We start from the raw sequence: 24,810 nt of genomic DNA, 5'->3' as shown, positions 1-24,810 counted from the left end.
ACAGCAATGGTTATATCGGAGGCAGATGGAAGCTACTTTGATTCTTGTATATCTATTGCCAACAAGTCAGACAATTTTGGAGATTTCAGGCTATTTTTCTTTTTCTAACCTAGCTTGTTTGAGTTTGCAGTGAAGAAACTCATGAGCAAATGTTTGATTTTAAGACATGTATTGTACGATGTAAATAATTCACAGAAAATATGATTGAATGAACAAAACACTACTACCACCTGCTAGACTTGAACCAGGAAACCCCATGCTGGATCCAAAGCACCAACACTTGATTTTTAGGTAGGGTTGTCCAAACCTAGTCATCGGGCCAATTATGCATTTTTTTTTATTACTTTAGATATCTCCCCTTTCCATCACGCCTGATGCATATCATCAGAATCGACATGAGGTTTCTGAAGCATTTGCTGATGAGTTGATCAATTGATTCGGGGGTATTTGAGGACGAAAAATGTAAAAGAGCCAGGATGTGGCCCTCGAACTCACATCGCTGATTGGGGTCGAGCAGAGAAGTGCCAGGCCTGTCAGGGTACAACCCCTCTAATCTGGCTCAATAACGAAAGAGTGTTTTACAATCACCCCCCTCCAAAAAACCGGGCCTTATTTGGGGGGGGGGCTAACATTAGCATACTTCTCGAACGATGAGGTTAGCCAACGAAGATGAGCGAACAAAGCCGGCCGGTGCAGGTAACCGGTGTCAAGAGCCATGAAAGCCTGGCTCTAACAAAAAATGCTAGCCCGCCCTGACACATAAACAGTGTCACGATATCTATCGTTAATAAATAGTTTAACTTTGACTTTGGGTGTGGCGTTTTGAGGTGGTAAAATCCCCCCCAAAACAAACCAAAACAGGTTCATGGCGTTCCAAAACCGGCAAGCGTTAGCACACTTAGCATTTTAGCTAATTGTCCCCCTTTCCCCTCAGACAACAGCCATCACAATCTAGCCTCCACTATCATGAAGAAAAGTCGAACTTCTGATGCATACCAAGGGGTGTTATTGAATCACATATAAATGTTACCGTGCGGGTCAAAAGGATACTGAGTTGGTGGCACGGCTCCAGGCTGGGGGACTGTTGGGGCTCCTGGCGGTAGCGACACGGAGGTCAGGGTAGCCCGCAGTTGGCTCGACGGAGAGGGTCCGCTTCCAGGTCCACTCACGGCGACGGCGGCTGCGGGTTTGGGGACTACTTTCGGTGGTAAACTCATCGTAAAAAAAATAAATAAAAAACGAGAAAGGGCTAACACATTAAAAACAAAACACCGCTCCAAATAGAGAAACGACTGTCGTTTTAGCTCGCACACATGGAGTCAAAGCAGGCCCCAAGCCCCCGAGAGAAGCGGGATAACGAAGCCCAAATAGCAACACGAATCGTTCCTTTTTTCATGGAAAGTCGCTGCCGGGATCAGTGGTGCTCTTCATGGGGACGGTGGGGAGCTTTCCCTAACCCGTCCGGGGCCTCTGCGGATCCCCGGCCCCCCGCCGGTTTCGCTTCGCTTCCACGAGAGGGGGGAGGAAAAAAAGATACGCGGTCTTCAACCTCCCGCGTGGAAAGCGTTAGTTGTGCTGCTCCTCAAGTGTGTTTTCTGCCATTTTTTACCCGCACGTATAAGCGAGAGTCGGTCAACATGGCGCAGCTGCCTGCCGCTTCTCCAGCCGTCCGAGTAGGACAGATGATTCGGCAATTCTCGGCCAATTACGGAATCGCTCGGCTAATCAACCGAGAGACGACGAGCTTCCGCGGTCACTCTGCAACACACATCAGACACGTTTGTGGGAGCAATTTAATCAAATCAAAATTTGTTTATGGACCATTTTCAGATCAATAAATATGACGAACATGCCTCAAATATGCAATAACAGATTATACGTTGTATGTGTTTGACCAAATATACACATGCGTGGAACAGTTTCAATTTCTATTTACAGTTTTTACTGCGATTAAAAGGTTCAACTGTACTTTTCACGACCTGTGTGCTTTTAGCACCCTCTATTGTCTGTAGTCGCCAAATGCATCTACATGCTCAGTTGTAACTTTTTTCCTTACACATTTTCAAAAAACTAAAAATAATACAACAGCTCGGATATCCTGCAGGACGCTTGCGAACATGTGAGGATGAGATCATTAGGAAATGGATCGATGGCAGCAAAACCTTTCGTAAAGTAAGAATGGTCCAAAAAAGTTAACGTGTAGAAAGGTAGCTTTTTGACTATTGTATTCGCGTTTATTAATATGAAATATTCCCCTGGTCATCGATGTATAAAAAGTGATGAACGTTCAGCATATATAATATATACAACATCAAAACAGACGTATCAAAACAATAATTAATAATGAAGACAGCAGAAAACTAAGATCAAGTCTGAGTCACGCCGCGTGAAGGCCCAAAAATACAAATTAGTTTTGAGAAGAGTTCCGACAATAACTTTCAAGTAAACAGTTGGGATAATTTATTCCATATTCCCCCGACGGTTGAGCTCAGGATTGGTTAGCTTCAGGCCCCCCACACCCCCCCCCCCCCCCCCCCCCCCCCCCCCCCCCCCCCCCCCCCCACCCCCCCCCCCCCCCACCCCCCCCCCCCCCCCCCCACCCCCCCCCCCCCCACCCCCCCCCCCCCCCCCCCCCCCCCCCCCTCCCCCCCCCCCCCCCCCCCCCCCCCCCCCCCCCCCCCCCCCCCCCCCCCCCCCCCCCCCCCCCCCCCCCCCCCCCCCCCCCCCCCCCCCCCCCCCCCCCCCCCCCCCCCCCCCCCCCCCCCCCCCCCCCCCCCCCCCCCCCCCCCCCCCCCCCCCCCCCCCCCCCCCCCCCCCCCCCCCCCCCCCCCCCCCCCCCCCCCCCCCCCCCCCCCCCCCCCCCCCCCCCCCCCCCCCCCCACCCCCCCCCCCCCCCCCCCCCCCCCCCCCCCCCCCCCCCCCCCCCCCCCCCCCCCCCCCCCCCCCCCCACCCCCCCCCCCCCCCCCCCCCCCCCCCCCCCCCCCCCCCCCCCCCCCCCCCCCCCCCCCCCCCCCCCCCCCCCCCCCCCCCCCCCCCCCCCCCCCCCCCCCCCCCCCCCCCCCCCCCCCCCCCCCCCCCCCCCCCCCCCCCCCCCCCCCCCCCCCCCCCCCCCCCCCCCCCCCCCCCCCCCCCCCCCCCCCCCCCCCCCCCCCCCCCCCCCCCCCCCCCCCCCCCCCCCCCCCCCCCCCCCCCCCCCCCCCCCCCCCCCCCCCCCCCCCCCCCCCCCCCCCCCCCCCCCCCCCCCCCCCCCCCCCCCCCCCCCCCCCCCCCCCCCCCCCCCCCCCCCCCCCCCCCCCCCCCCCCCCCCCCCCCCCCCCCCCCCCCCCCCCCCCCCCCCCCCCCCCCCCCCCCCCCCCCCCCCCCCCCCCCCCCCCCCCCCCCCCCCCCCCCCCCCCCCCCCCCCCCCCCCCCCCCCCCCCCCCCCCCCCCCCCCCCCCCCCCCCCCCCCCCCCCCCCCCCCCCCCCCCCCCCCCCCCCCCCCCCCCCACCCCCCCCCCCCCCACCCCCCCCCCCCCCCCCCCCCCCCCCCCCCCCCCCCCCCCCCCCCCCCCCCCCCCCCCCCCCCCCCCCCCCCCCCCCCCCCCCCCCCCCCCCCCCCCCCCCCCCCCCCCCCCCCCCCCCCCCCCCCCCCCCCCCCCCCCCCCCCCCCCCCCCCCCCCCCCCCCCCCCCCCCCCCCCCCCCCCCCCCCCCCCCCCCCCCCCCCCCCCCCCCCACCCCCCCCCCCCCCCCCCCCCCCACCCCCCCCCCCCCCCCCCCCCCCCCCCCCCCCCCCCCCCCCCCCCCCCCCCCCCCCCCCCCCCCCCCCCCCCCCCCCCCCCCCCCCCCCCCCCCCCCCCCCCCCCCCCCCCCCCCCCCCCCCCCCCCCCCCCCCCCCCCCCCCCCACCCCCCCCCCCCCCCCCCCCCCCCCCCCCCCCCCCCCCCCCCCCCCCCCCCCCCCCCCCCCCCCCCCCCCCCCCCCCCCCCCCCCCCCCCCCCCCCCCCCCCACCCCCCCCCCCCCCCCCCCCCCCCCCCCCCCCCCCCCCCCCCCCCCCCCCCCCCCCCCCCCCCCCCCCCCCCCCCCCCCCCCCCCCCCCCCCCCCCCCCCCCCCCCCCCCCCCCCCCCCCCCCCCCCCCCCCCCCCCCCCCCCCCCCCCCCCCCCCCCCCCCCCCCCCCCCCCCCCCCCCCCCCCCCCCCCCCCCCCCCCCCCCCCCCCCCCCCCCCCCCCCCCCCCCCCCCCCCCCCCCCCCCCCCCCCCCCCCCCCCCCCCCCCCCCCCCCCCCCCCCCCCCCCCCCCCCCCCCCCCCCCCCCCCCCCCCCCCCCCCCCCCCCCCCCCCCCCCCCCCCCCCCCCCCCCCCCCCCCCCCCCCCCCCCCCCCCCCCCCCCCCCCCCCCCCCCCCCCCCCCCCCCCCCCCCCCCCCCCCCCCCCCCCCCCCCCCCCCCCCCCCCCCCCCCCCCCCCCCCCCCCCCCCCCCCCCCCCCCCCCCCCCCCCCCCCCCCCCCCCCCCCCCCCCCCCCCCCCCCCCCCCCCCCCCCCCCCCCCCCCCCCCCCCCCCCCCCCCCCCCCCCCCCCCCCCCCCCCCCCCCCCCCCCCCCCCCCCCCCCCCCCCCCCCCCCCCCCCCCCCCCCCCCCCCCCCCCCCCCCCCCCCCCCCCCCCCCCCCCACCCCCCCCCCCCCCCCCCCCCCCCCCCCCCCCCCCCCCCCCCCCCCCCCCCCCCCCCCCCCCCCCCCCCCCCCCCCCCCCCCCCCCCCCCCCCCCCCCCCCCCCCCCCCCCCCCCCCCCCCCCCCCCCCCCCCCCCCCCCCCCCCCCCCCCCCCCCCCCCCCCCCCCCCCCCCCCCCCCCCCCCCCCCCCCCCCCCCCCCCCCCCCCCCCCCCCCCCCCCCCCCCCCCCCCCCCCCCCCCCCCCCCCCCCCCCCCCCCCCCCCCCCCCCCCCCCCCCCCCCCCCCCCCCCCCCCCCCCCCCCCCCCCCCCCCCCCCCCCCCCCCCCCCCCCCCCCCCCCCCCCCCCCCCCCCCCCCCCCCCCCCCCCCCCCCCCCCCCCCCCCCCCCCCCCCCCCCCCCCCCCCCCCCCCCCCCCCCCCCCCCCCCCCCCCCCCCCCCCCCCCCCCCCCCCCCCCCCCCCCCCCCCCCCCCCCCCCCCCCCCCCCCCCCCCCCCCCCCCCCCCACCCCCCCCCCCCCCCCCCCCCCCCCCCCCCCCCCCCCCCCCCCCCCCCCCCCCCCCCCCCCCCCCCCCCCCCCCCCCCCCCCCCCCCCCCCCCCCCCCCCCCCCCCCCCCCCCCCCCCCCCCCCCCCCCCCCCCCCCCCCCCCCCCCCCCCCCCCCCCCCCCCCCCCCCCCCCCCCCCCCCCCCCCCCCCCCCCCCCCCCCCCCCCCCCCCCCCCCCCCCCCCCCCCCCCCCCCCCCCCCCCCCCCCCCCCCCCCCCCCCCCCCCCCCCCCCCCCCCCCCCCCCCCCCCCCCCCCCCCCCCCCCCCCCCCCCCCCCCCCCCCCCCCCCCCCCCCCCCCCCCCCCCCCCCCCCCCCCCCCCCCCCCCCCCCCCCCCCCCCCCCCCCCCCCCCCCCCCCCCCCCCCCCCCCCCCCCCCCCCCCCCCCCCCCCCCCCCCCCCCCCCCCCCCCCCCCCCCCCCCCCCCCCCCCCCCCCCCCCCCCCCCCCCCCCCCCCCCCCCCCCCCCCCCCCCCCCCCCCCCCCCCCCCCCCCCCCCCCCCCCCCCCCCCCCCCCCCCCCCCCCCCCCCCCCCCCCCCCCCCCCCCCCCCCCCCCCCCCCCCCCCCCCCCCCCCCCCCCCCCCCCCCCCCCCCCCCCCCCCCCCCCCCCCCCCCCCCCCCCCCCCCCCCCCCCCCCCCCCCCCCCCCCCCCCCCCCCCCCCCCCCCCCCCCCCCCCCCCCCCCCCCCCCCCCCCCCCCCCCCCCCCCCCCCCCCCCCCCCCCCCCCCCCCCCCCCCCCCCCCCCCCCCCCCCCCCCCCCCCCCCCCCCCCCCCCCCCCCCCCCCCCCCCCCCCCCCCCCCCCCCCCCCCCCCCCCCCCCCCCCCCCCCCCCCCCCCCCCCCCCCCCCCCCCCCCCCCCCCCCCCCCCCCCCCCCCCCCCCCCCCCCCCCCCCCCCCCCCCCCCCCCCCCCCCCCCCCCCCCCCCCCCCCCCCCCCCCCCCCCCCCCCCCCCCCCCCCCCCCCCCCCCCCCCCCCCCCCCCCCCCCCCCCCCCCCCCCCCCCCCCCCCCCCCCCCCCCCCCCCCCCCCCCCCCCCCCCCCCCCCCCCCCCCCCCCCCCCCCCCCCCCCCCCCCCCCCCCCCCCCCCCCCCCCCCCCCCCCCCCCCCCCCCCCCACCCCCCCCCCCCCCCCCCCCCCCCCCCCCCCCCCCCCCCCCCCCCCCCCCCCCCCCCCCCCCCCCCCCCCCCCCCCCCCCCCCACCCCCCCCCCCCCCCCCCCCCCCCCCCCCCCCCCCCCCCCCCCCCCCCCCCCCCCCCCCCCCCCCCCCCCCCCCCCCCCCCCCCCCCCCCCCCCCCCCCCCCCCCCCCCCCCCCCCCCCCCCCCCCCCCCCCCCCCCCCCCCCCCCCCCCCCCCCCCCCCCCCCCCCCCCCCCCCCCCCCCCCCCCCCCCCCCCCCCCCCCCCCCCCCCCCCCCCCCCCCCCCCACCCCCCCCCCCCCCCCCCCCCCCCCCCCCCCCCCCCCCACCCCCCCCCCCCCCCCCCCCCCCCCCCCCCCCCCCCCCCCCCCCCCCCCCCCCCCCCCCCCCCCCCCCCCCCCCCCCCCCCCCCCCCCACCCCCCCCCCCCCCCCCCCCCCACCCCCCCCCCCCCCCCCCCCCCCCCCCCCCCCCCCCCCCCCCCCCCACCCCCCCCCCCCCCCCCCCCCCCCCCCCCCCCCCCCCCCCCCCCCCCCCCCCCCCCCCCCCCCCCCCCCCCCCCCCCCCCCCCCCCCCCCCCCCCCCCCCCCCCCCCCCCCCCCCCCCCCCCCCCCCCCCCCCCCCCCCCCCCCGTTATGAACTTCAATAACCTCAACGAACACGCACGCGGTTCCATGCTGTTTCATGTGAGTTATGAGATCTCAAATGGACGCTTGAGAATAAATCGGAATGGTTTTGCTTTTGTTCTCAGGGCAGCCACGTGACTGTAGTAATGAAAAAAAAAAACTATCCGGTGTTGGTTTCACTAATCATGCTGGAAAAACGAAAGTTTTCTCCTTGTCTTTTCTTCATATGTCTATCAAACGTCCGAACTAATTTGCCTCATGTCGTGCCAATGACTCCAGTTTATACACAGTAATCGACCGGTGTTTTCTTGGATGTTAGATTAGGTGTTTTTTTACTCGTAAGCGTGATAGGTTGAATGCAAAACGCTTTTCTGCCAACGACGTTAATCACGTGACAGACGAACGTTCTTTTCGTTTATTCGTGTCAAAACACAACTGTCATATAACGACACGACCCATCGTGCTTTTGTAATATTTTAGAAAATTCACGGTCGGTTTTTGAGGGTAAGAAACAACGTGGATATGCCATTGAAAGAGGTACGTTACGTTCTTTGTGCCGATTGGACCGCTGTTGGCACGTGACAGTAGTAATGAAAAAATAGCCAATGTTTGTTTCACGAATTATGCTGGAAAACGACACAATTGTCCTTATTTCCAGTTCATTTGTGTGCGTATAGATGTTTTTTGTGTAAATGTATTTGTTTGTGGTTGCGTTTTTGTGTCGTGTTTTTGACCGTCACTGTAGCTCGCATCGTTACGAATCAAGTGTCCTGGCGTGTCGTTTTACAGTTATCGCTTCTCGGCCTTTTGGCTAAGATCAAGTGTAGTATCTGTTCTTATCAGTTTAATATCTGATACGTCCCCTATCCGGGGACCATATATTAAATTGATTTTTGGAGCAGGGAGATGGAATAGGGGCTTGCTCCGTCCACTCCGTCCACTCCAGCACGAATCGCTTTTTTTTGGTCAAAAAAAATCAGTACATCTATTAAATTGATTTTTGGAACAGGGAGATGGAATAGGGGCTTGCTCCGTCCACTCCACGCATCGACCTGGTATTGCAGTACCTCCAGGAACGGTGCACCCACCCTCTTTTGGTCAAAAAAAATCAGTACATCTATAAAATCGATGACAAACTATATTCAGCCGTTGTCTGTCTGCTCTTCTTTGGAGTGGACATGGACCACTACTGTAAGATTAAGACCTTAGCTGTCCAAACGTTGTATGATCAATTTAGGGTACCAAGTCACCAATCTAGAAAAATAAATCGACCAATTGTCAAATGTGTTGAAAAATTAAAGGGCGTAGTGTGCTCCTCACCGCTAGATGGCACAAGCGACCGCGTAGTGAAACAGGAAGTGAGTGCTGATGGGGCTGAGGGGGCCACGGGCAAATGTTGATAATTTTTGACAGAAATGTAGCAGTGCATTGTGGGAATGTTTCATTGGTTCTTTTTAACGTATTTTATTGTGGTTTTAGTTGCCTTAACGATTAAAATGCACAGTTTGAAATAGAGTAGCACTGCAGTGTCATCCAGCGAATTAGTCTGTGAGGCAGATTCTGTGACCGTGATTGATTGTGCGCGCTAAACAGATCGGCATCGGCAGACCTGGCGACTTTAGCAACTCATACTTACCTGGCAGGGGAGATACCATGATCTTGTTTTCTATCCTTTCACTCCCCATCCCTCTTCAATTGCTGCTGTGGACTGCAAATTGCCCCATAGCGGGGCGAATAAAGGTATTCTGATTCTGAAGGTGGTTCACCCAGGGCGAGGCTCAGCCATTGCACTCCGACTGTGCTGACCCTTGCGAATTCCCCAAATGTGGGAATCTCGACTGCATAATTTCTGGTAGTGGGGGACTGCGTTCGCGCTCTCCCCTGATCAAGTGGTCAAAGAAACTTTGAATGCTACAGAGCGACACGTGTCAATCATGCTATATAATAAATAGCTTCAGCTAGGTAGTTCCTCCAAAATTAAGCCTTCTATTCAAAAACGTTTTATTCAAAAAGCGGTTATAAATAAGGCTATTAAATATTGCCCTCGACGTACTCCACCAATATGCTTTATATATAAAATGACTTTCACGTTTCCCGAATTCCCTTCATTGACCATGGTTGGGGAAAAATTTGCAATGACATTTAAACTGAAATCAAACAGAAAAACAAAATATGCTACAGCTCGTGACCATAGATGCAACACCGGTGTCCAATAACGATCAGATCAGTCATGGTTTGGTATTATTCTGGAAAAATCCCCAGTCGGTCTGTTTGTGACACTGAGAAACAGCGTGGACATGCAAGACATACGCGGTGTTCCTGGGTGCTTTTCTATTGGGCCGCCATGGCCACGTGACTGTTGTAATAAATAATCATTGTGTTGTTTTCACTAGTCATACCTGGAAACGACGCGGTTGTCCTTATTTCCAGTTAAGTTTCGTGTGTGCAGTTGTTTTGTGTGTCAATGTTTTTCGTTGTGGTTGCCCGACGTTTGTCACCGCCACTGTAGCTCGCATCGTCACGAATCAAGTGTCCTGGCGTGTCATTTTGCAGTTATCGCTTCTCGGCCTTTTGGCTAAGATCAAGTGTAGTATCTGTTCTTATCAGTTTAATATCTGATACGTCCCCTATCCGGGGACCATATATTAAATTGATTTTTGGAGCAGGGAGATGGAATAGGGGCTTGCTCCGTCCACTCCACGCATCGACCTGGTATTGCAGTACCTCCAGGAACGGTGCACCCCCCTCTTTTGGTTAAGAAAATTAGTACATCTATAAAATGGTGCAACTTTCTTATCCAGATCCGTGGTGCGACATATAAAATAATCGTTCCCATTCTTTAACATTTTGCTGCATATTCAAAGAATTGAACGGTAAGAGTCGTTTAACGGTGCCCATTGTGAGCCAAGAAGAATCTGTAATCGCCAGCGCCCCCTGTCATGAGGCAGGAGAACTGTGTGCTCCCCCTATGCACAAAGTTTTGATAAAAATAAAATAAAATAAAATAAACACTATAGTACAGTGTTTATAATGTAAAGTGACTCTACATTATATACACTAGCTAAACTGTAGAAATGTAGTTCATATACTAAGTGTTTGAACACTTTTACAGCGATATGCAAAGGGACAGCAATGCAGTCTTACTCCAGAGCAGGCCAGCATAGTCATTGCGCAATCCATGGTGAGGCTCAGCCGGCTGCTGCCTCACCGCTCGTCTCTACTTAGTATTTGAACGGTAAATATGAAAATTCAGCGATTTTGAAAAAAAATCCAAAATGGTGAAGTTAAATGGAAAAGAACTTTAAAGTGCAAATCGCTTAATAAATATAACAGTTTAATTTATTTTCTCATTTGATATTTCTATGATGACAGGTGTGCCATGGCCTCACCTGCCTCCCCTCACTGCACGTCATTGTTACAGAGCATTGTGAGGATACGAATAGAAGCTGTTCCAAGGTTGTATAATCAGTTTATAGTACCAAATCACCAATCCAGGAAAAATAAATTGACCAATTGTCAACATAGAAATAGATAGGTTTAGAAGTGGCGTAGAGACGAGGTTGATTGCAAACCCGGAAGTGACGGCACGAGTTGTAGCGTCCATAGTAACGTGGCTTGGTTTGGCATAGAAATAGGATAGTTTTGAGCGTATTTAGGTCTATTTAACGTATGGATGCTGTAAAAAGGAACAACAGTTTGGGGCCGCAATGTTTCGCTTACGGATGCTTCAACTACAAGCTGAAAAACAAAGGAATTTCGTTCTTCAAGTGAGTGAAAATGAAATTTCTATAAAAAGAAAAAAAATATAATTCGTTTTGCGATGTTTTAGCGACTAATTTTCGTCCTGTTTTCGATCTTCGACCGTGTATAAGTACGTTCTAGCTCTTCTTCATTAGTATGAAATTGAATTGGCTCTGCCTCCTCAAGCATGTAACTAATTCGACACTAAATTTGAACTGCAGGGGTGTGCGTTTCACTAAACATTGCTAACTTAGCGATATTGCTAATATATTGCTAAGTTCATTGTTAACGCTAAAAACGTGTCTCACTAAACATCATTTAGCAATATTGTTAACGCTTAGCAATATTGCTAAATAGCAAAGTTTAGTGAAACGCGCCCCAGGTTAGCCGACTCTGCTCATACAACATACTAATAATTAGTTCTTGAACTTTTTGATCCGTTGTAGATTTCACACATATATACACTATACACAGTGTTACCTAATCCTCTACAATTTCTGATTTAGTCCAATTCCGATCACCAATTAAGTATGATCATTCTTTATGAATGTTATTTTTTTCACGTTTGAAGATTGGTTACAATCACACTCAAAAGATAATTATACTATGTATTTGAATTTTCAATCTTAAAGAGCTGTCATTTCTATTATTCATAACATTTTTAGACTCTGAATAAATATACATCAATAGTGGTGTATTTAATTGCAATTGCATGTTTTGGATTATAAAAAAAATATAATCCAAAGCATATCTGATCTTAAAAGTTGAGGTTTTTGGACTTGTCCGACTTCACATCGCGCCGAAAGACGACGTGAGAGTGAAGTAGTTGTCTTGTAAAACATATTTAGCCACAAAGTATTAGAATTTCGTCGAATACCGGAAGAAAATCAACGAAAAACGAGCAAAAATTATTCATATGGTACGGAACTGTGTCAGAGGCTTCAACTCGTGACGTCATCAGTGACATCACGACCTGGTGACCGCGGGCGCAATGCTATTGCCTCCTTTGGGCACTTCTAAACCTATCTATTTCTATGATTGTAAAGTGTGTTGAAAAGTTGCAGGGCGTAGTGTGCTCCTCGTCGCTAGATGGCACAAGCGACCACGCAGAAAAACAGGAAGTGGGTGCTGACGACGGACGCACGGGCAAATATCGTTGAGAAACTTTGGCATAAATATAGCAAAGCATTGTGGGAATATTTTGTTGGTTCTTTTTAACATTTTTTTGTAGTTTTAGTTGCCGTGACGATTGAAATGTACAGTTTGAAATAGTGTAGGAGTGCAGTGTCATCGAGCATGATCTCTCTCTGTGATCCAGATTATGTGACCGTGATCGAGGATCGTGTGCTCGCTAAACACATCGGCCCTGGCGACGTTAGCAACTCATACTTACCTGGCAGGGGAGATACCATGATCAAGAAGGTGGTTCACCCAGGGCGAGGCTCAGCCATTGCACTCCGGCTGTGCTGACCCTTGCGAATTCCCCAAATGTGGGAATCTCGACTGCATAATTTCTGGTAGTGGGGGACTGCGTTCGCGCTCTCCCCTGATCAAGTGGTCAAAGAAATTTGGAATTATACAGAGCGACACGTGTCAATCATGCTATGTAACAAATAGCTTCAGCTAGGTACTTCCTCCAAAATTAAGCCTTCTATTCAAAAAGCCGTTATTGCCCTCGACGTACTCCACCAATATGCTTTATATATAAAATGACTTTCACGTTTCCCGAATTCCCTTCATTGACCATGGTTGGGGAAAAATTTGCAATGACATTTAAACTGAAATCAAACAGAAAAATAAAATATGCTACAGCTCGTGACCATAGATGCAACACCGGTGTCCAATAACGATCAGATCAGTCATGGTTTGGTATTATTCTGGAAAAATCCCCAGTCGGTCTGTTTGTGACACTGAGAAACAGCGTGGACATGCAAGACATACGCGGTGTTCCTGGGTGCTTTTCTATTGGGCCGCCATGGCCACGCGACTGTTGTAATAAATAATCATTGTGTTGGTTTCACTAATCATACCTGGAAACGACGTGGTTGTCCTTATTTCCAGTTAAGTTTCGTGTGTGCAGTTGTTTTGTGTGTCAATGTTTTTCGTTGTGGTTGCCCGACGTTTGTCACCGCCAGTGTAGCTCGCATCGTTACGAATCAAGTGTCCTGGCGTGTCGTTTTGCAGTTATCGCTTCTCGGCCTTTTGGCTAAGATCAAGTGTAGTATCTGTTCTTATCAGTTTAATATCTGATACGTCCCCTATCCGGGGACCATATATTAAATTGATTTTTGGAACAGGGAGATGGAATAGGTGCTTGCTCCGTCCACTCCACGCATCGACCTGGTATTGCAGTACCTCCAGGAAAGGTGCACCCCCTCTTTTGGCCAAGAAAATTAGTACATCTATAAAATGGTGCGACTTACTTATCCAAATCCGTGGTGCGGCATATAAAATAATCGTTCCCATTCTTTAACATTTTGCTGCGTATTAAAAAAAAATTGAACGGTAAGAGTCGTTTAAAGTAAGAGTCATTTAACGGTGCCCATTGTGAGCCAAATGAGTTTATTTCCTATTGTCAAAATAGGAAGTCTTCACCGAGGAAAAAAGTACAGTACAGTGAGACCTCAGCTTATGAATTTAATTGGTTCCCAGACAGAGTGTGTGAGCCAAAAAGTGTGTATCACCCAAAAAAATCCCATAGGAAACCATTAAAATGGGAATAATGAATTCCCGGGTTTTGATAAAATATACTTTTCAACTAAATAAGCCTTAAAACTACACACAACATACCTTATTATATGTATAATAAATGTGTTGTTGCATTGTAATGAAAGAAATACACTGCACTATATAATAAAGTCACTTTATTTACATTTGTGATGGTCATGGGCTTGATGGAATGTTGTTGGAGGTCGAAGGTCAGAGGGAATTGCTGTTTGGCATCTTTATTGCCAAGTATGTAGAACACACAAGGAATTTGCTTCCGGTAGAACACGCTGCACTAGTATCATCGTCAAAAAAACTGCGAAGTGGCACTATACAGTTCCATTTTGGCTACTGTTGAAGGTGAGCAAGAAGGTGGTTCACACAGTCCGCCCACGACCAGAAATTATGCAGTTGAGATTCCCACATTTGGGGAATTCACAAGGGTCAGCACAGCTGCAGTGCAATGGCTGAGCCTCGCCCTGGGTGAACCACCTTCGTGAGCATGGTAAGTATGAGTTGCTAACATTGGCAGGGCCGATGTGTTTAGCACGCACGACCCTTGATCACGGTCACATAATCAGCATCACAGACTAACTCGCTGGATGACACCGCACTCTGACTGTTGAGTGTGCGTGTGTATTTAAATGTGTGTGAGGCACTGACACGATTGGGAAAATTTCATGATTGATTTCACCTCTGAAAAGAGCTGATCATGTGATATCCGGAAATTGTGAAGCCTTTTTAAGAGCATGCGCAGAATAAAATGTTTCTCGAGTTCCCAGACCAATGATTGACACGGCTGTGCATCATTTTTCTCTCGTGAGTACTTTCAATCGCTACGAAAAGTTACCATTTTGGTTACTGTTAAAACGCTAGGACTGCTGCCAGAATGACAAGCCCAACAGGTTATGGGCCCAGTCCCACAGGCCAAAAATGGTTTAGACTTTTGTTCGATGAGAAAATTACGAGCTCTGGGAGACGAGGTTCCTGGCGCACATGGAGTTGCGAGGCCTCAGAGACGTTATTTTGGGCATCCCGAACATTGAGGAAAACAGCGGAGAAGCTCTCGCCGAAGACAAGGCTAAGAATGGAGGGGCAGATGCAGAGTTGGTGCAATGTCTGGACAATAAGAGCCTATCGCCTGTCATGAGACACGCAAAACGTGACGGGAGAAGAGCACTGGAGATTCTCTGTGATCATTATGTTGGAAAGGACAAACCACGGGTGGTGAGTTTGTATTGCGAACTTTCCTCACTCCGAAAAGGCAGCTATGAGACAGTCACAGACTACGTTATCCAAGCATAGGCTGTATTCACCTCATTAAGAAGAGCAGAAGAGCACATTAGCGACGGGCTTCAGATAGGCATGGTGCTAAAAGGGCTTCCTGACTCTAACAAACCGTTCGTTGTGCACGTCACTAATGACAGAATGACTTTCGGCGAATTCAAAACTAAGGTAAGAAGTTTTGAAAATACCGCAAAGTATGGAAAAGGTGACCAGAGTGCCAACGAAGACAATGTAATGAAAACTAGCGGGACTACAAAACCGCATGGGAGAGAGAGAGGAAGGAAAATGGACCTGGCTGATATCGAGTGCTACACCTGCGGTAAAAGACGGCACATGGCCAGGACATGTCCTCGCACTTCCCAGCCGAGAAGAGAGGAAAGAAGGTGGGACAGGCCACATCAAGACTGATGCGGACAAGGACGAGGTGTCATGAAGGGAGCTGCTGATCGAGTCAGAGCACAAGAAATGTGAGAAATGTCAATATTTTGAAGCTTGCAGAGTGTTGCAAATATGTGGGATGTTTTTATTTTTACAACAGTGTATTTCTTGTTTCGATGGTTTTCGTGTTTTTCTTTTTGTTTGCTGCATGAAATTGTGAACATGTCTTTGAGTGGGAGTGTTGAGTGTGTGTGTGAGGCAAAGACTCGATTGAGGAAATTTCATGATTGATATCACCGGCAAAACGAGTTGATCATGTGATACACAGAAATTGTGAAGCCTTTTTAAGCGCATGCGCAGAATAAAATGTTTGGCGAGTTCCCAGAACAATGATTGACACTGCTATGCATCATTTTTCTCGTGAGTACTTTCAATCGCTACGAAAAGTTACCATTTTTGTTACTGTTAAAACGCTAAGACTGCTGCCAGAATGACGAGCGCAACAAATACAAAAGCATGGTGGGTCTGATTGTTATTGGACAACGTTGTTGCATCTATGGTCACGAGCTGGAGCAGATTTTATTTTTCTGTTTGATTTTAGTTGAAATATTGAAAGCTTTACCCCAACCATGGTCAGTGAAGGGAATTCGGGAAACGTGAATGTGATTTTAAATATTAGCATATTTATGGCGACATTTGTGTGACAGCCTTAAAGGACAACCGATGTCCCCGGACAAGTTGTGTCCATAATTTGTAAAATCACTTCAAATGACTTCTACTGAGCGTATTTTAGAGATTCCACCGCATATAGCTATATTTTACGTTTTAAGACTCATGCTGAATATTCAGGAAGTCTTGTTTTTGAGATGGTGACGAGTCTGTACGTGACGTCACGAAAGGACCATCCACTGACCGTGAAAAGGACGCATTGTCCTTCCATCACGTCAATGTATTTTGCTGTAGTTGTTTGGTCTGGGGACCTCGTGTTGCACCCAAAAGCCACCAGAGGGGGTCCAAGCGCCATTTAAGAATTTATCAGCCTGTGGAAATGGAGGTGGCCACAGGATGTCGCCATTTTGTGCCTCTTTTTTTTGTGAGAGATTGTCCCCCAATGTTGCCTCAAAATGGCCCAAATAAATTCTTTAATCAATTGCAAACATGTATGCTTTGCTCATCAGGACTATTTGAATCATATTTATAACTGGATGTGTAACAAGAAAGCATATTCTCCGAATCTGAAGCCATTGTTTTGATTCACAAGCAATGCAAGAAGTCTTGGCGTGACGTCACAAAATGGGGGTGGGACTTTCTGAAAATGCCCAATTCGCAGGTCAATTTTTTGCAGATATTGGACACTTTAAGTCATTTTTATTGGTGTTTTGCATTTGACTAAAAATATACTGCGTGTTTTTGGGTATTTCAGATGCTATAAAACGTTTTTCTGGTGTCAGTTGAAAAACAAAAAAAAAATGACATCAGTTGCTCTTTAAGCACTTTATGAATAACACGTTTTTAAATGAAACGCTAAATTCTGGCGGAATGACAAGGCTAAAAAAGCTATTATTACTTACTTAGACATCATGGTTTTAAAATGTCAATAAAATATAGTTTATTTTACCGTTTGAACAGGGAAGAGCGCGAACGCAGTCCCCCACTACCAGAAATTATGCAGTCGAGATTCCCACATTTGGGGAATTCGCAAGGGTCAGCACAGCCAGAGTGCAATGACTGAGTCTCACCCTGGGTGAACCACCTTCTTGATCATGGTATCTCCCCTGCCAGGTAAGTATGAGTTGCTAACGTCGCCAGGGCCGATGTGTTTAGCGCGCACACGATCCTCGATCACGGTCACATAATCTGGATCACAGAGAGAGATCACGCTCGATGACACTGCACTCCTACACTGTTTCAAACTGTACACATTAATTGTCACGGATACTGAAATCACACAAAAAGGTTAAAAAGAACCAACGAAACATTCCCACAATGCATTTCTAGATTTCTGCCAAAAATTCTCAACGATATTTGCCCATGTGTCCGTCGTCAGCACCCACTTCCAGTAATCTTCGGCGGAAGAACACAAAAGCACACGACCTTTGGATCTGGCGGAGTGATCTTCATCGGAAGCACACGACCGAACAGCGCTCCAGCCAGGCCACCTTTCCACAACCCCTCTCGTTGAATGCACACGTCGATCGCCTCCTTGGAGCTTTTTGCTGACAATGTTACTATTATGGGACCGGAAAAAAACCCCACCACAGGCTCGTGTTCAGCCCAAGAAGACACAAAATAAAATGACCGTCGCTGAGAAGAAGGAGGTAATTGAAAAACACGAACGAGGTGTGCGTTTGTGTGATTTAGTGGCCGAACACGGCTAGGCTAAGTCAACCATTGCTACCATTCTCCGGAACAGAGAAGCCATCAAAGGTGCGTCTGTTGCAAAAAAGTGTTTCCGTGCTCTCAAAGCGACGGTCTCGGGCAATTGGAGAAGTTGAAAAACTTCTGTTAATTTGGATTAACGAAAAGCAGCTATCCGCTGACAGCGCGAGTAAAGCTATTTTATGCGAGAAAGCATGGCTAATTCACGCCGATATCGCCACGCGGCAACCTGGAAGTTCCGCACTGATTGAGGATTTTAAAGCCAGCAACGGATGGTTCGAGAACTTTAAGCGCCGTACTGGGATTCACTGCGTCACTCGTCATGGTGAAGCAGCCAGTTCTGACCAGAAAGCTGCTGAAGCCTACAAGGTGTCATTCTTCGAACTGGTGAATGAAGAAGGCTACATTCCTCAGCAGGTATTTAATGCAGATGAGACCGGACTTTTCTGGAAAAAGCCTTACCGGACTTTCACAGGAAGAGACGTCTGTCCCTGGGCATAAACCAATGAAAAATAGGCTAGCCCTCCTGTTTTGTGCTAATGCCAGTGGTGACTAAGATAAAACCAATGTTGGTTTATCATTCAGAAACCCCAAGGGCCTTCAAAAGACACCAGGTGGTTAAATCCAATCTTCCTGTCATGTGGAAGTCCAACACTAAAGCTTGGGTTACTCGGCTCCTGTTTATGGACTGGATGCATGATGATTTCGCTCCTTCAGTGAGGAAATATCTCGAGGAGTTTATTTCTTTAATTACAGTCCTCGTGTAATGTGCCTCTCTTTCCAAACAGCAATTCCCTCTGACACCATTCCATCAAGCCATCAATGACCATCATAAAGGTAATTAAAACGACTTTGTTTTATAGCACAGTTTATTTCTTTAATTACAGTCCTTATGGAATGTGACTCTTTCCAAACAGCAATTCCCTTTGACCTCGGACCTCCAACGCCATTCCATCAAGCCATCAATGACCATCACAAATGTAAATAAAGTGACTTTATTATACAGTGCAGTGTATTTCTTTCATTACAATGCAATAACACATTTATTATACATATAATAAGGTATGTTGTGTGTAGTTTTAAGGCTTATTTAGATGAAAAGTATATTTTATCGAAACCCGGGAACTCATTATTCCCATTTTAATGGTTTCCTATGGGATTTTTTTTGGTGATACACACTTTTTGGCTCACACACTCTGTCTGGGAACCAATTAAATTCATAAGCTGAGGTCTCACTGTACTGTACTTTTTTCCTCGGTGAAGACTTCCTATTTTGACAATAGGAAATAAACTCATTTGGCTCACAATGGGCACCGTTAAACGACTCTTACCTTAAACGACTCTTACCGTTTTATATGCCGCACCACGGATCTGGATAAGTAAGTCGCACCATTTTATAGATGTACTAATTTTCTTGACCAAAAGAGGGGGTGCACCGTTCCTGGAGATACTGCAATACCAGGTCGATGCGTGGAGTGGACGGAGCAAGCCCCAATTCCATCTCCCTGTTCCAAAAATCAATTTAATATATGGTCCCCGGATAGGGGACGTATCAGATATTAAACTGATAAGAACAGATACTACACTTGATCTTAGCCAAAAGGCCGAGAAGCGATAACTGCAAAACGACACGCCAGGACACTTGATTCGTGACGATGCGAGCTACAGTGGCGGTGACAAACGTCGGGCAACCACAACGAAAAACATTGACACACAAAACAACTGCACACACGAAACTTAACTGGAAATAAGGACAACCACGTCGTTTCCAGGTATGATTAGTGAAACCAACACAATGATTATTTATAACAACAGTCACGTGGCCATGGCGGCCCAATAGAAAAGCACCCAGGAACACCGCGTATGTCTTGCATGTCCATGCAGTTTCTCAGTGTCACAAACAGACCGACTGGGGATTTTTCCAGAATAATACCAAACCATGACTGATCTGATCTTTATTGGACACCGGTGTTGCATCTATGGTCACGAGCTGTAGCATATTTTATTTTTCTGTTTGATTTCAGTTTAAATGTCATTGCAAATTTTTCCCCAACCATGGTCAATGAAGGGAATTCGGGAAACGTGAAAGTCATTTTATATATAAAGCATATTGGTGGAGTACGTCGAGGGCAATATTTAATAGCCTTATTTATAACCGCTTTTTGAATAAAACGTTTTTGAATAGAAGGCTTAACTTTGGAGGAACTACCTAGCTGAAGCTATTTATTATATAGCATGATTGACACGTGTCGCTCAGTATAATTCAAAGTTTCTTTGACCACTTGATCAGGGGAGAGCGCGAACGCAGTCCCCCACTACCAGAAATTATGCAGTCGAGATTCCCACATTTGGGGAATTCGCAAGGGTCAGCACAGCCGGAGTGCAATGACTGAGCCTCGCCCTGGGTGAACCACCTTCTTGATCATGGTATCTCCCCTGCCAGGTAAGTATGAGTTGCTAACGTCGCCAGGGCCGATGTGTTTAGCGCGCACACGATCCTCGATCACGGTCACATAATCTGGATCACAGAGAGAGATCACGCTCGATGACACTGCACTCCTACACTGTTTCAAACTGTACACATTAATTGTCACGGATACTAAAATCACACAAAAAGGTTAAAAAGAACCAACGAAACATTCCCACAATGCATTTCTAGATTTCTGCCAAAAATTCTCAACGATATTTGCCCATGTGTCCGTCGTCAGCACCCACTTCCAGTAATCTTCGGCGGAAGAACACAAAAGCACACGACCTTTGGATCTGGCGGAGTGATCTTCATCGGAAGCACACGACCGAACAGCGCTCCAGCCAGGCCACCTTTCCACAACCCCTCTCGTTGAATGCGCACGTCGATCGCCTCCTTGGAGCTTTTTGCTGACAATGTTACTATTAAGGGACCGGAAAAAAAAACCACCACAGGCTCGTGTTCAGCCCAAGAAGACACAAAATAAAATGACCGTCGCTGAGAAGAAGGAGGTAATTGAAAAACACGAACGAGGTGTGCGTTTGTGTGATTTAGTGGCCGAACACGGCTAGGCTAAGTCAACCATTGCTACCATTCTCCGGAACAGAGAAGCCATCAAAGGTGCGTCTGTTGCAAAAAAGTGTTTCCGTGCTCTCAAAGCGACGGTCTCGGGCAATTGAAGAAGTTGAAAAACTTCTGTTAATTTGGATTAACGAAAAGCAGCTATCCGCTGACAGCGCGAGTAAAGCTATTTTATGCGAGAAAGCATGGCTAATTCACGCCAATATCGCCACGCGGCAACCTGGAAGTTCCGCACTGATTGAGGATTTTAAAGCCAGCAACGGATGGTTCGAGAACTTTAAGCGCCGTACTGGGATTCACTGCGTCACTCGTCATGGTGAAGCAGCCAGTTCTGACCAGAAAGCTGCTGAAGCCTACAAGGTGTCATTCTTCGAACTGGTGAATGAAGAAGGCTACATTCCTCAGCAGGTATTTAATGCAGATGAGACCGGACCTTTCTGGAAAAAGCCTAACCGGACTTTCACAGGAAGAGACGTCTGTCCCTGGGCATAAACCAATGAAAAATAGGCTAGCCCTCCTGTTTTGTGCTAAGATAAAACCAATGTTGGTTTATCATTCAGAAACCCCAAGGGCCTTCAAAAGACACCAGGTGGTTAAATCCAATCTTCCTGTCATGTGGAAGTCCAACACTAAAGCTTGGGTTACTCGGCTCCTGTTTATGGACTGGATGCATGATGATTTCGCTCCTTCAGTGAGGAAATATCTCGAGGAGTTTATTTCTTTAATTACAGTCCTCGTGTAATGTGCCTCTCTTTCCAAACAGCAATTCCCTCTGACACCATTCCATCAAGCCATCAATGACCATCATAAAGGTAATTAAAACGACTTTGTTTTATAGCACAGTTTATTTCTTTAATTACAGTCCTTATGGAATGTGACTCTTTCCAAACAGCAATTCCCTTTGACCTCGGACCTCCAACGCCATTCCATCAAGCCATCAATGACCATCACAAATGTAAATAAAGTGACTTTATTATACAGTGCAGTGTATTTCTTTCATTACAATGCAATAACACATTTATTATACATATAATAAGGTACGTTGTGTGTAGTTTTAAGGCTTATTTAGTTGAAAAGTATATTTTATCGAAACCCCGGAACTCATTATTCCCATTTTAATGGTTTCCTATGGGATTTTTTTGGGTGATACACACTTTTTGGCTCACACACTCTGTCTGGGAACCAATTAAATTCATAAGCTGAGGTCTCACTGTACTGTACTTTTTTCCTTGGTGAAGACTTCCTATTTTGACAATAGGAAATAAACTCATTTGGCTCACAATGGGCACCGTTAAACGACTCTTACCTCAAACGACTCTTACCGTTCAGTTTTTTTTTTGAATATGCAGCAAAATGTTAAAGAATGGGAACGATTATTTTATATGCCGCACCACGGATCTGGATAAGTAAGTTGCACCATTTTATAGATGTACTAATCTTCTTGACCAAAAGAGGGGGTGCACCGTTCCTGGAGGTACTGCAATACCAGGTCGATGCGTGGAGTGGACGGAGCAAGCCCCAATTCCAACTCCCTGTTCCAAAAATCAATTTAATATATGGTCCCCGGATAGGGGACGTATCAGATATTAAACTGATAAGAACAGATACTACACTTGATCTTAGCCAAAAGGCCGAGAAGCGATAACTGCAAAACGACACGCCAGGACACTTGATTCGTGACGATGCGAGCTACAGTGGCGGTGACAAACGTCGGGCAACCACAACGAAAAACATTGACACACAAAACAACTGCACACACGAAACTTAACTGGAAATAAGGACAACCACGTCGTTTCCAGGTATGATTAGTGAAACCAACACAATGATTATTTATAACAACAGTCACGTGGCCATGGCGGCCCAATAGAAAAGCACCCAGGAACACCGCATATGTCTTGCATGTCCATGAAGTTTCTCAGTGTCACAAACAGACCGACTGGGGATTTTTCCAGAATAATACCAAACCATGACTGATCTGATCGTTATTGGACACCGGTGTTGCATCTATGGTCACGAGCTGTAGCATATTTTATTTTTCTTTTTGATTTCAGTTTAAATGTCATTGCAAATTTTTCCCCAACCATGGTCAATGAAGGGAATTCGGGAAACGTGAAAGTCATTTTATATATAAAGCATATTGGTGGAGTACGTCGAGGGCAATATTTAATAGCCTTTTTTATAACCGCTTTTTGAATAAAACGTTTTTGAATAGAAGGCTTAACTTTGGAGGAACTACCTAGCTGAAGCGATTTATTATATAGCATGATTGACACGTGTCGCTCAGTATAATTCAAAGTTTCTTTGACCACTTGATCAGGGGAGAGCGCGAACGCAGTCCCCCACTACCAGAAATTATGCAGTCGAGATTCCCACATTTGGGGAATTCGCAAGGGTCAGCACAGCCGGAGTGCAATGACTGAGCCTCGCCCTGGGTGAACCACCTTCTTGATCATGGTATCTCCCCTGCCAGGTAAGTATGAGTTGCTAACGTCGCCAGGGCCGATGTGTTTAGCGCGCACACGATCCTCGATCACGGTCACATAATCTGGATCACAGAGAGAGATCACGCTCGATGACACTGCACTCCTACACTGTTTCAAACTGTACACATTAATTGTCACGGATACTAAAATCACACAAAAAGGTTAAAAAGAACCAACGAAACATTCCCACAATGCATTTCTAGATTTCTGCCAAAAATTCTCAACGATATTTGCCCATGTGTCCGTCGTCAGCACCCACTTCCAGTAATCTTCGGCGGAAGAACACAAAAGCACACGACCTTTGGATCTGGCGGAGTGATCTTCATCGGAAGCACACGACCGAACAGCGCTCCAGCCAGGCCACCTTTCCACAACCCCTCTCGTTGAATGCGCACGTCGATCGCCTCCTTGGAGCTTTTTGCTGACAATGTTACTATTAAGGGACCGGAAAAAAAAACCACCACAGGCTCGTGTTCAGCCCAAGAAGACACAAAATAAAATGACCGTCGCTGAGAAGAAGGAGGTAATTGAAAAACACGAACGAGGTGTGCGTTTGTGTGATTTAGTGGCCGAACACGGCTAGGCTAAGTCAACCATTGCTACCATTCTCCGGAACAGAGAAGCCATCAAAGGTGCGTCTGTTGCAAAAAAGTGTTTCCGTGCTCTCAAAGCGACGGTCTCGGGCAATTGAAGAAGTTGAAAAACTTCTGTTAATTTGGATTAACGAAAAGCAGCTATCCGCTGACAGCGCGAGTAAAGCTATTTTATGCGAGAAAGCATGGCTAATTCACGCCAATATCGCCACGCGGCAACCTGGAAGTTCCGCACTGATTGAGGATTTTAAAGCCAGCAACGGATGGTTCGAGAACTTTAAGCGCCGTACTGGGATTCACTGCGTCACTCGTCATGGTGAAGCAGCCAGTTCTGACCAGAAAGCTGCTGAAGCCTACAAGGTGTCATTCTTCGAACTGGTGAATGAAGAAGGCTACATTCCTCAGCAGGTATTTAATGCAGATGAGACCGGACCTTTCTGGAAAAAGCCTAACCGGACTTTCACAGGAAGAGACGTCTGTCCCTGGGCATAAACCAATGAAAAATAGGCTAGCCCTCCTGTTTTGTGCTAAGATAAAACCAATGTTGGTTTATCATTCAGAAACCCCAAGGGCCTTCAAAAGACACCAGGTGGTTAAATCCAATCTTCCTGTCATGTGGAAGTCCAACACTAAAGCTTGGGTTACTCGGCTCCTGTTTATGGACTGGATGCATGATGATTTCGCTCCTTCAGTGAGGAAATATCTCGAGGAGTTTATTTCTTTAATTACAGTCCTCGTGTAATGTGCCTCTCTTTCCAAACAGCAATTCCCTCTGACACCATTCCATCAAGCCATCAATGACCATCATAAAGGTAATTAAAACGACTTTGTTTTATAGCACAGTTTATTTCTTTAATTACAGTCCTTATGGAATGTGACTCTTTCCAAACAGCAATTCCCTTTGACCTCGGACCTCCAACGCCATTCCATCAAGCCATCAATGACCATCACAAATGTAAATAAAGTGACTTTATTATACAGTGCAGTGTATTTCTTTCATTACAATGCAATAACACATTTATTATACATATAATAAGGTATGTTGTGTGTAGTTTTAAGGCTTATTTAGTTGAAAAGTATATTTTATCGAAACCCCGGAACTCATTATTCCCATTTTAATGGTTTCCTATGGGATTTTTTTGGGTGATACACACTTTTTGGCTCACACACTCTGTCTGGGAACCAATTAAATTCATAAGCTGAGGTCTCACTGTACTGTACTTTTTTCCTCGGTGAAGACTTCCTAT

General features: G+C 52.9%; 1 protein-coding gene, 8 non-coding genes and 4 pseudogenes across 16 annotated transcripts in view; 6 read left to right on the top strand and 7 right to left on the bottom strand.

Annotated features, from left to right (window-relative positions):
• The window catches only part of eif4g3a (eukaryotic translation initiation factor 4 gamma, 3a), a 44,977-nt gene extending 43,295 nt beyond the window's left edge, over positions 1 to 1,682 (bottom strand). For all 8 annotated transcript variants that reach the window (XM_089009426.1, XM_089009428.1, XM_089009427.1 and 5 more), the window contains exon 1: positions 1,051 to 1,682. In XM_089009426.1, coding sequence (XP_088865552.1) covers positions 1,051 to 1,217 — 167 coding nt within the window. In that variant the 5' untranslated portion in view covers positions 1,218 to 1,682. The remainder of the gene's footprint in view (positions 1 to 1,050) is intronic.
• A 6,056-nt stretch (positions 1,683 to 7,738) lies between these two features.
• Positions 7,739 to 7,893, top strand: LOC148890584 (U2 spliceosomal RNA; annotated as a pseudogene).
• Positions 7,894 to 7,898: 5 nt separating this feature from the next.
• Positions 7,899 to 8,036, top strand: LOC148890583 (U2 spliceosomal RNA; annotated as a pseudogene).
• Positions 8,037 to 8,689: 653 nt separating this feature from the next.
• On the top strand, positions 8,690 to 8,831 carry LOC148890582 (U1 spliceosomal RNA; annotated as a pseudogene).
• A 671-nt stretch (positions 8,832 to 9,502) lies between these two features.
• LOC148890581 (U2 spliceosomal RNA) lies at positions 9,503 to 9,693 on the top strand. The gene has a single exon (XR_016116807.1). It is a non-coding gene; the product is annotated as a U2 spliceosomal RNA (small nuclear RNA).
• A 2,380-nt stretch (positions 9,694 to 12,073) lies between these two features.
• LOC148890580 (U1 spliceosomal RNA) lies at positions 12,074 to 12,237 on the top strand. The gene has a single exon (XR_016116764.1). It is a non-coding gene; the product is annotated as a U1 spliceosomal RNA (small nuclear RNA).
• Positions 12,238 to 12,874: 637 nt separating this feature from the next.
• On the top strand, positions 12,875 to 13,065 carry LOC148890579 (U2 spliceosomal RNA). Its single transcript, XR_016116810.1, has one exon. It is a non-coding gene; the product is annotated as a U2 spliceosomal RNA (small nuclear RNA).
• Positions 13,066 to 13,755: 690 nt separating this feature from the next.
• On the bottom strand, positions 13,756 to 13,907 carry LOC148890578 (U1 spliceosomal RNA; annotated as a pseudogene).
• A 2,778-nt stretch (positions 13,908 to 16,685) lies between these two features.
• LOC148890577 (U1 spliceosomal RNA) lies at positions 16,686 to 16,849 on the bottom strand. The gene has a single exon (XR_016116784.1). It is a non-coding gene; the product is annotated as a U1 spliceosomal RNA (small nuclear RNA).
• Positions 16,850 to 18,863: 2,014 nt separating this feature from the next.
• LOC148890576 (U2 spliceosomal RNA) lies at positions 18,864 to 19,054 on the bottom strand. The gene has a single exon (XR_016116806.1). It is a non-coding gene; the product is annotated as a U2 spliceosomal RNA (small nuclear RNA).
• Positions 19,055 to 19,725: 671 nt separating this feature from the next.
• Positions 19,726 to 19,889, bottom strand: LOC148890575 (U1 spliceosomal RNA). Its single transcript, XR_016116782.1, has one exon. It is a non-coding gene; the product is annotated as a U1 spliceosomal RNA (small nuclear RNA).
• A 2,050-nt stretch (positions 19,890 to 21,939) lies between these two features.
• LOC148890574 (U2 spliceosomal RNA) lies at positions 21,940 to 22,130 on the bottom strand. The gene has a single exon (XR_016116795.1). It is a non-coding gene; the product is annotated as a U2 spliceosomal RNA (small nuclear RNA).
• A 671-nt stretch (positions 22,131 to 22,801) lies between these two features.
• LOC148890573 (U1 spliceosomal RNA) lies at positions 22,802 to 22,965 on the bottom strand. Its single transcript, XR_016116780.1, has one exon. It is a non-coding gene; the product is annotated as a U1 spliceosomal RNA (small nuclear RNA).
• Between the last annotated feature and the right edge of the window lie 1,845 nt (positions 22,966 to 24,810).

Source organism: Hippocampus bargibanti, linkage group LG12, assembly GCF_051943395.1.
Source record: "Hippocampus bargibanti isolate YZ-2025 linkage group LG12, ASM5194339v1, whole genome shotgun sequence".
Classification (NCBI taxonomy): Eukaryota; Metazoa; Chordata; class Actinopteri; order Syngnathiformes; family Syngnathidae; genus Hippocampus; species Hippocampus bargibanti.
This window is presented reverse-complemented; position numbering and strand designations above follow the sequence as displayed.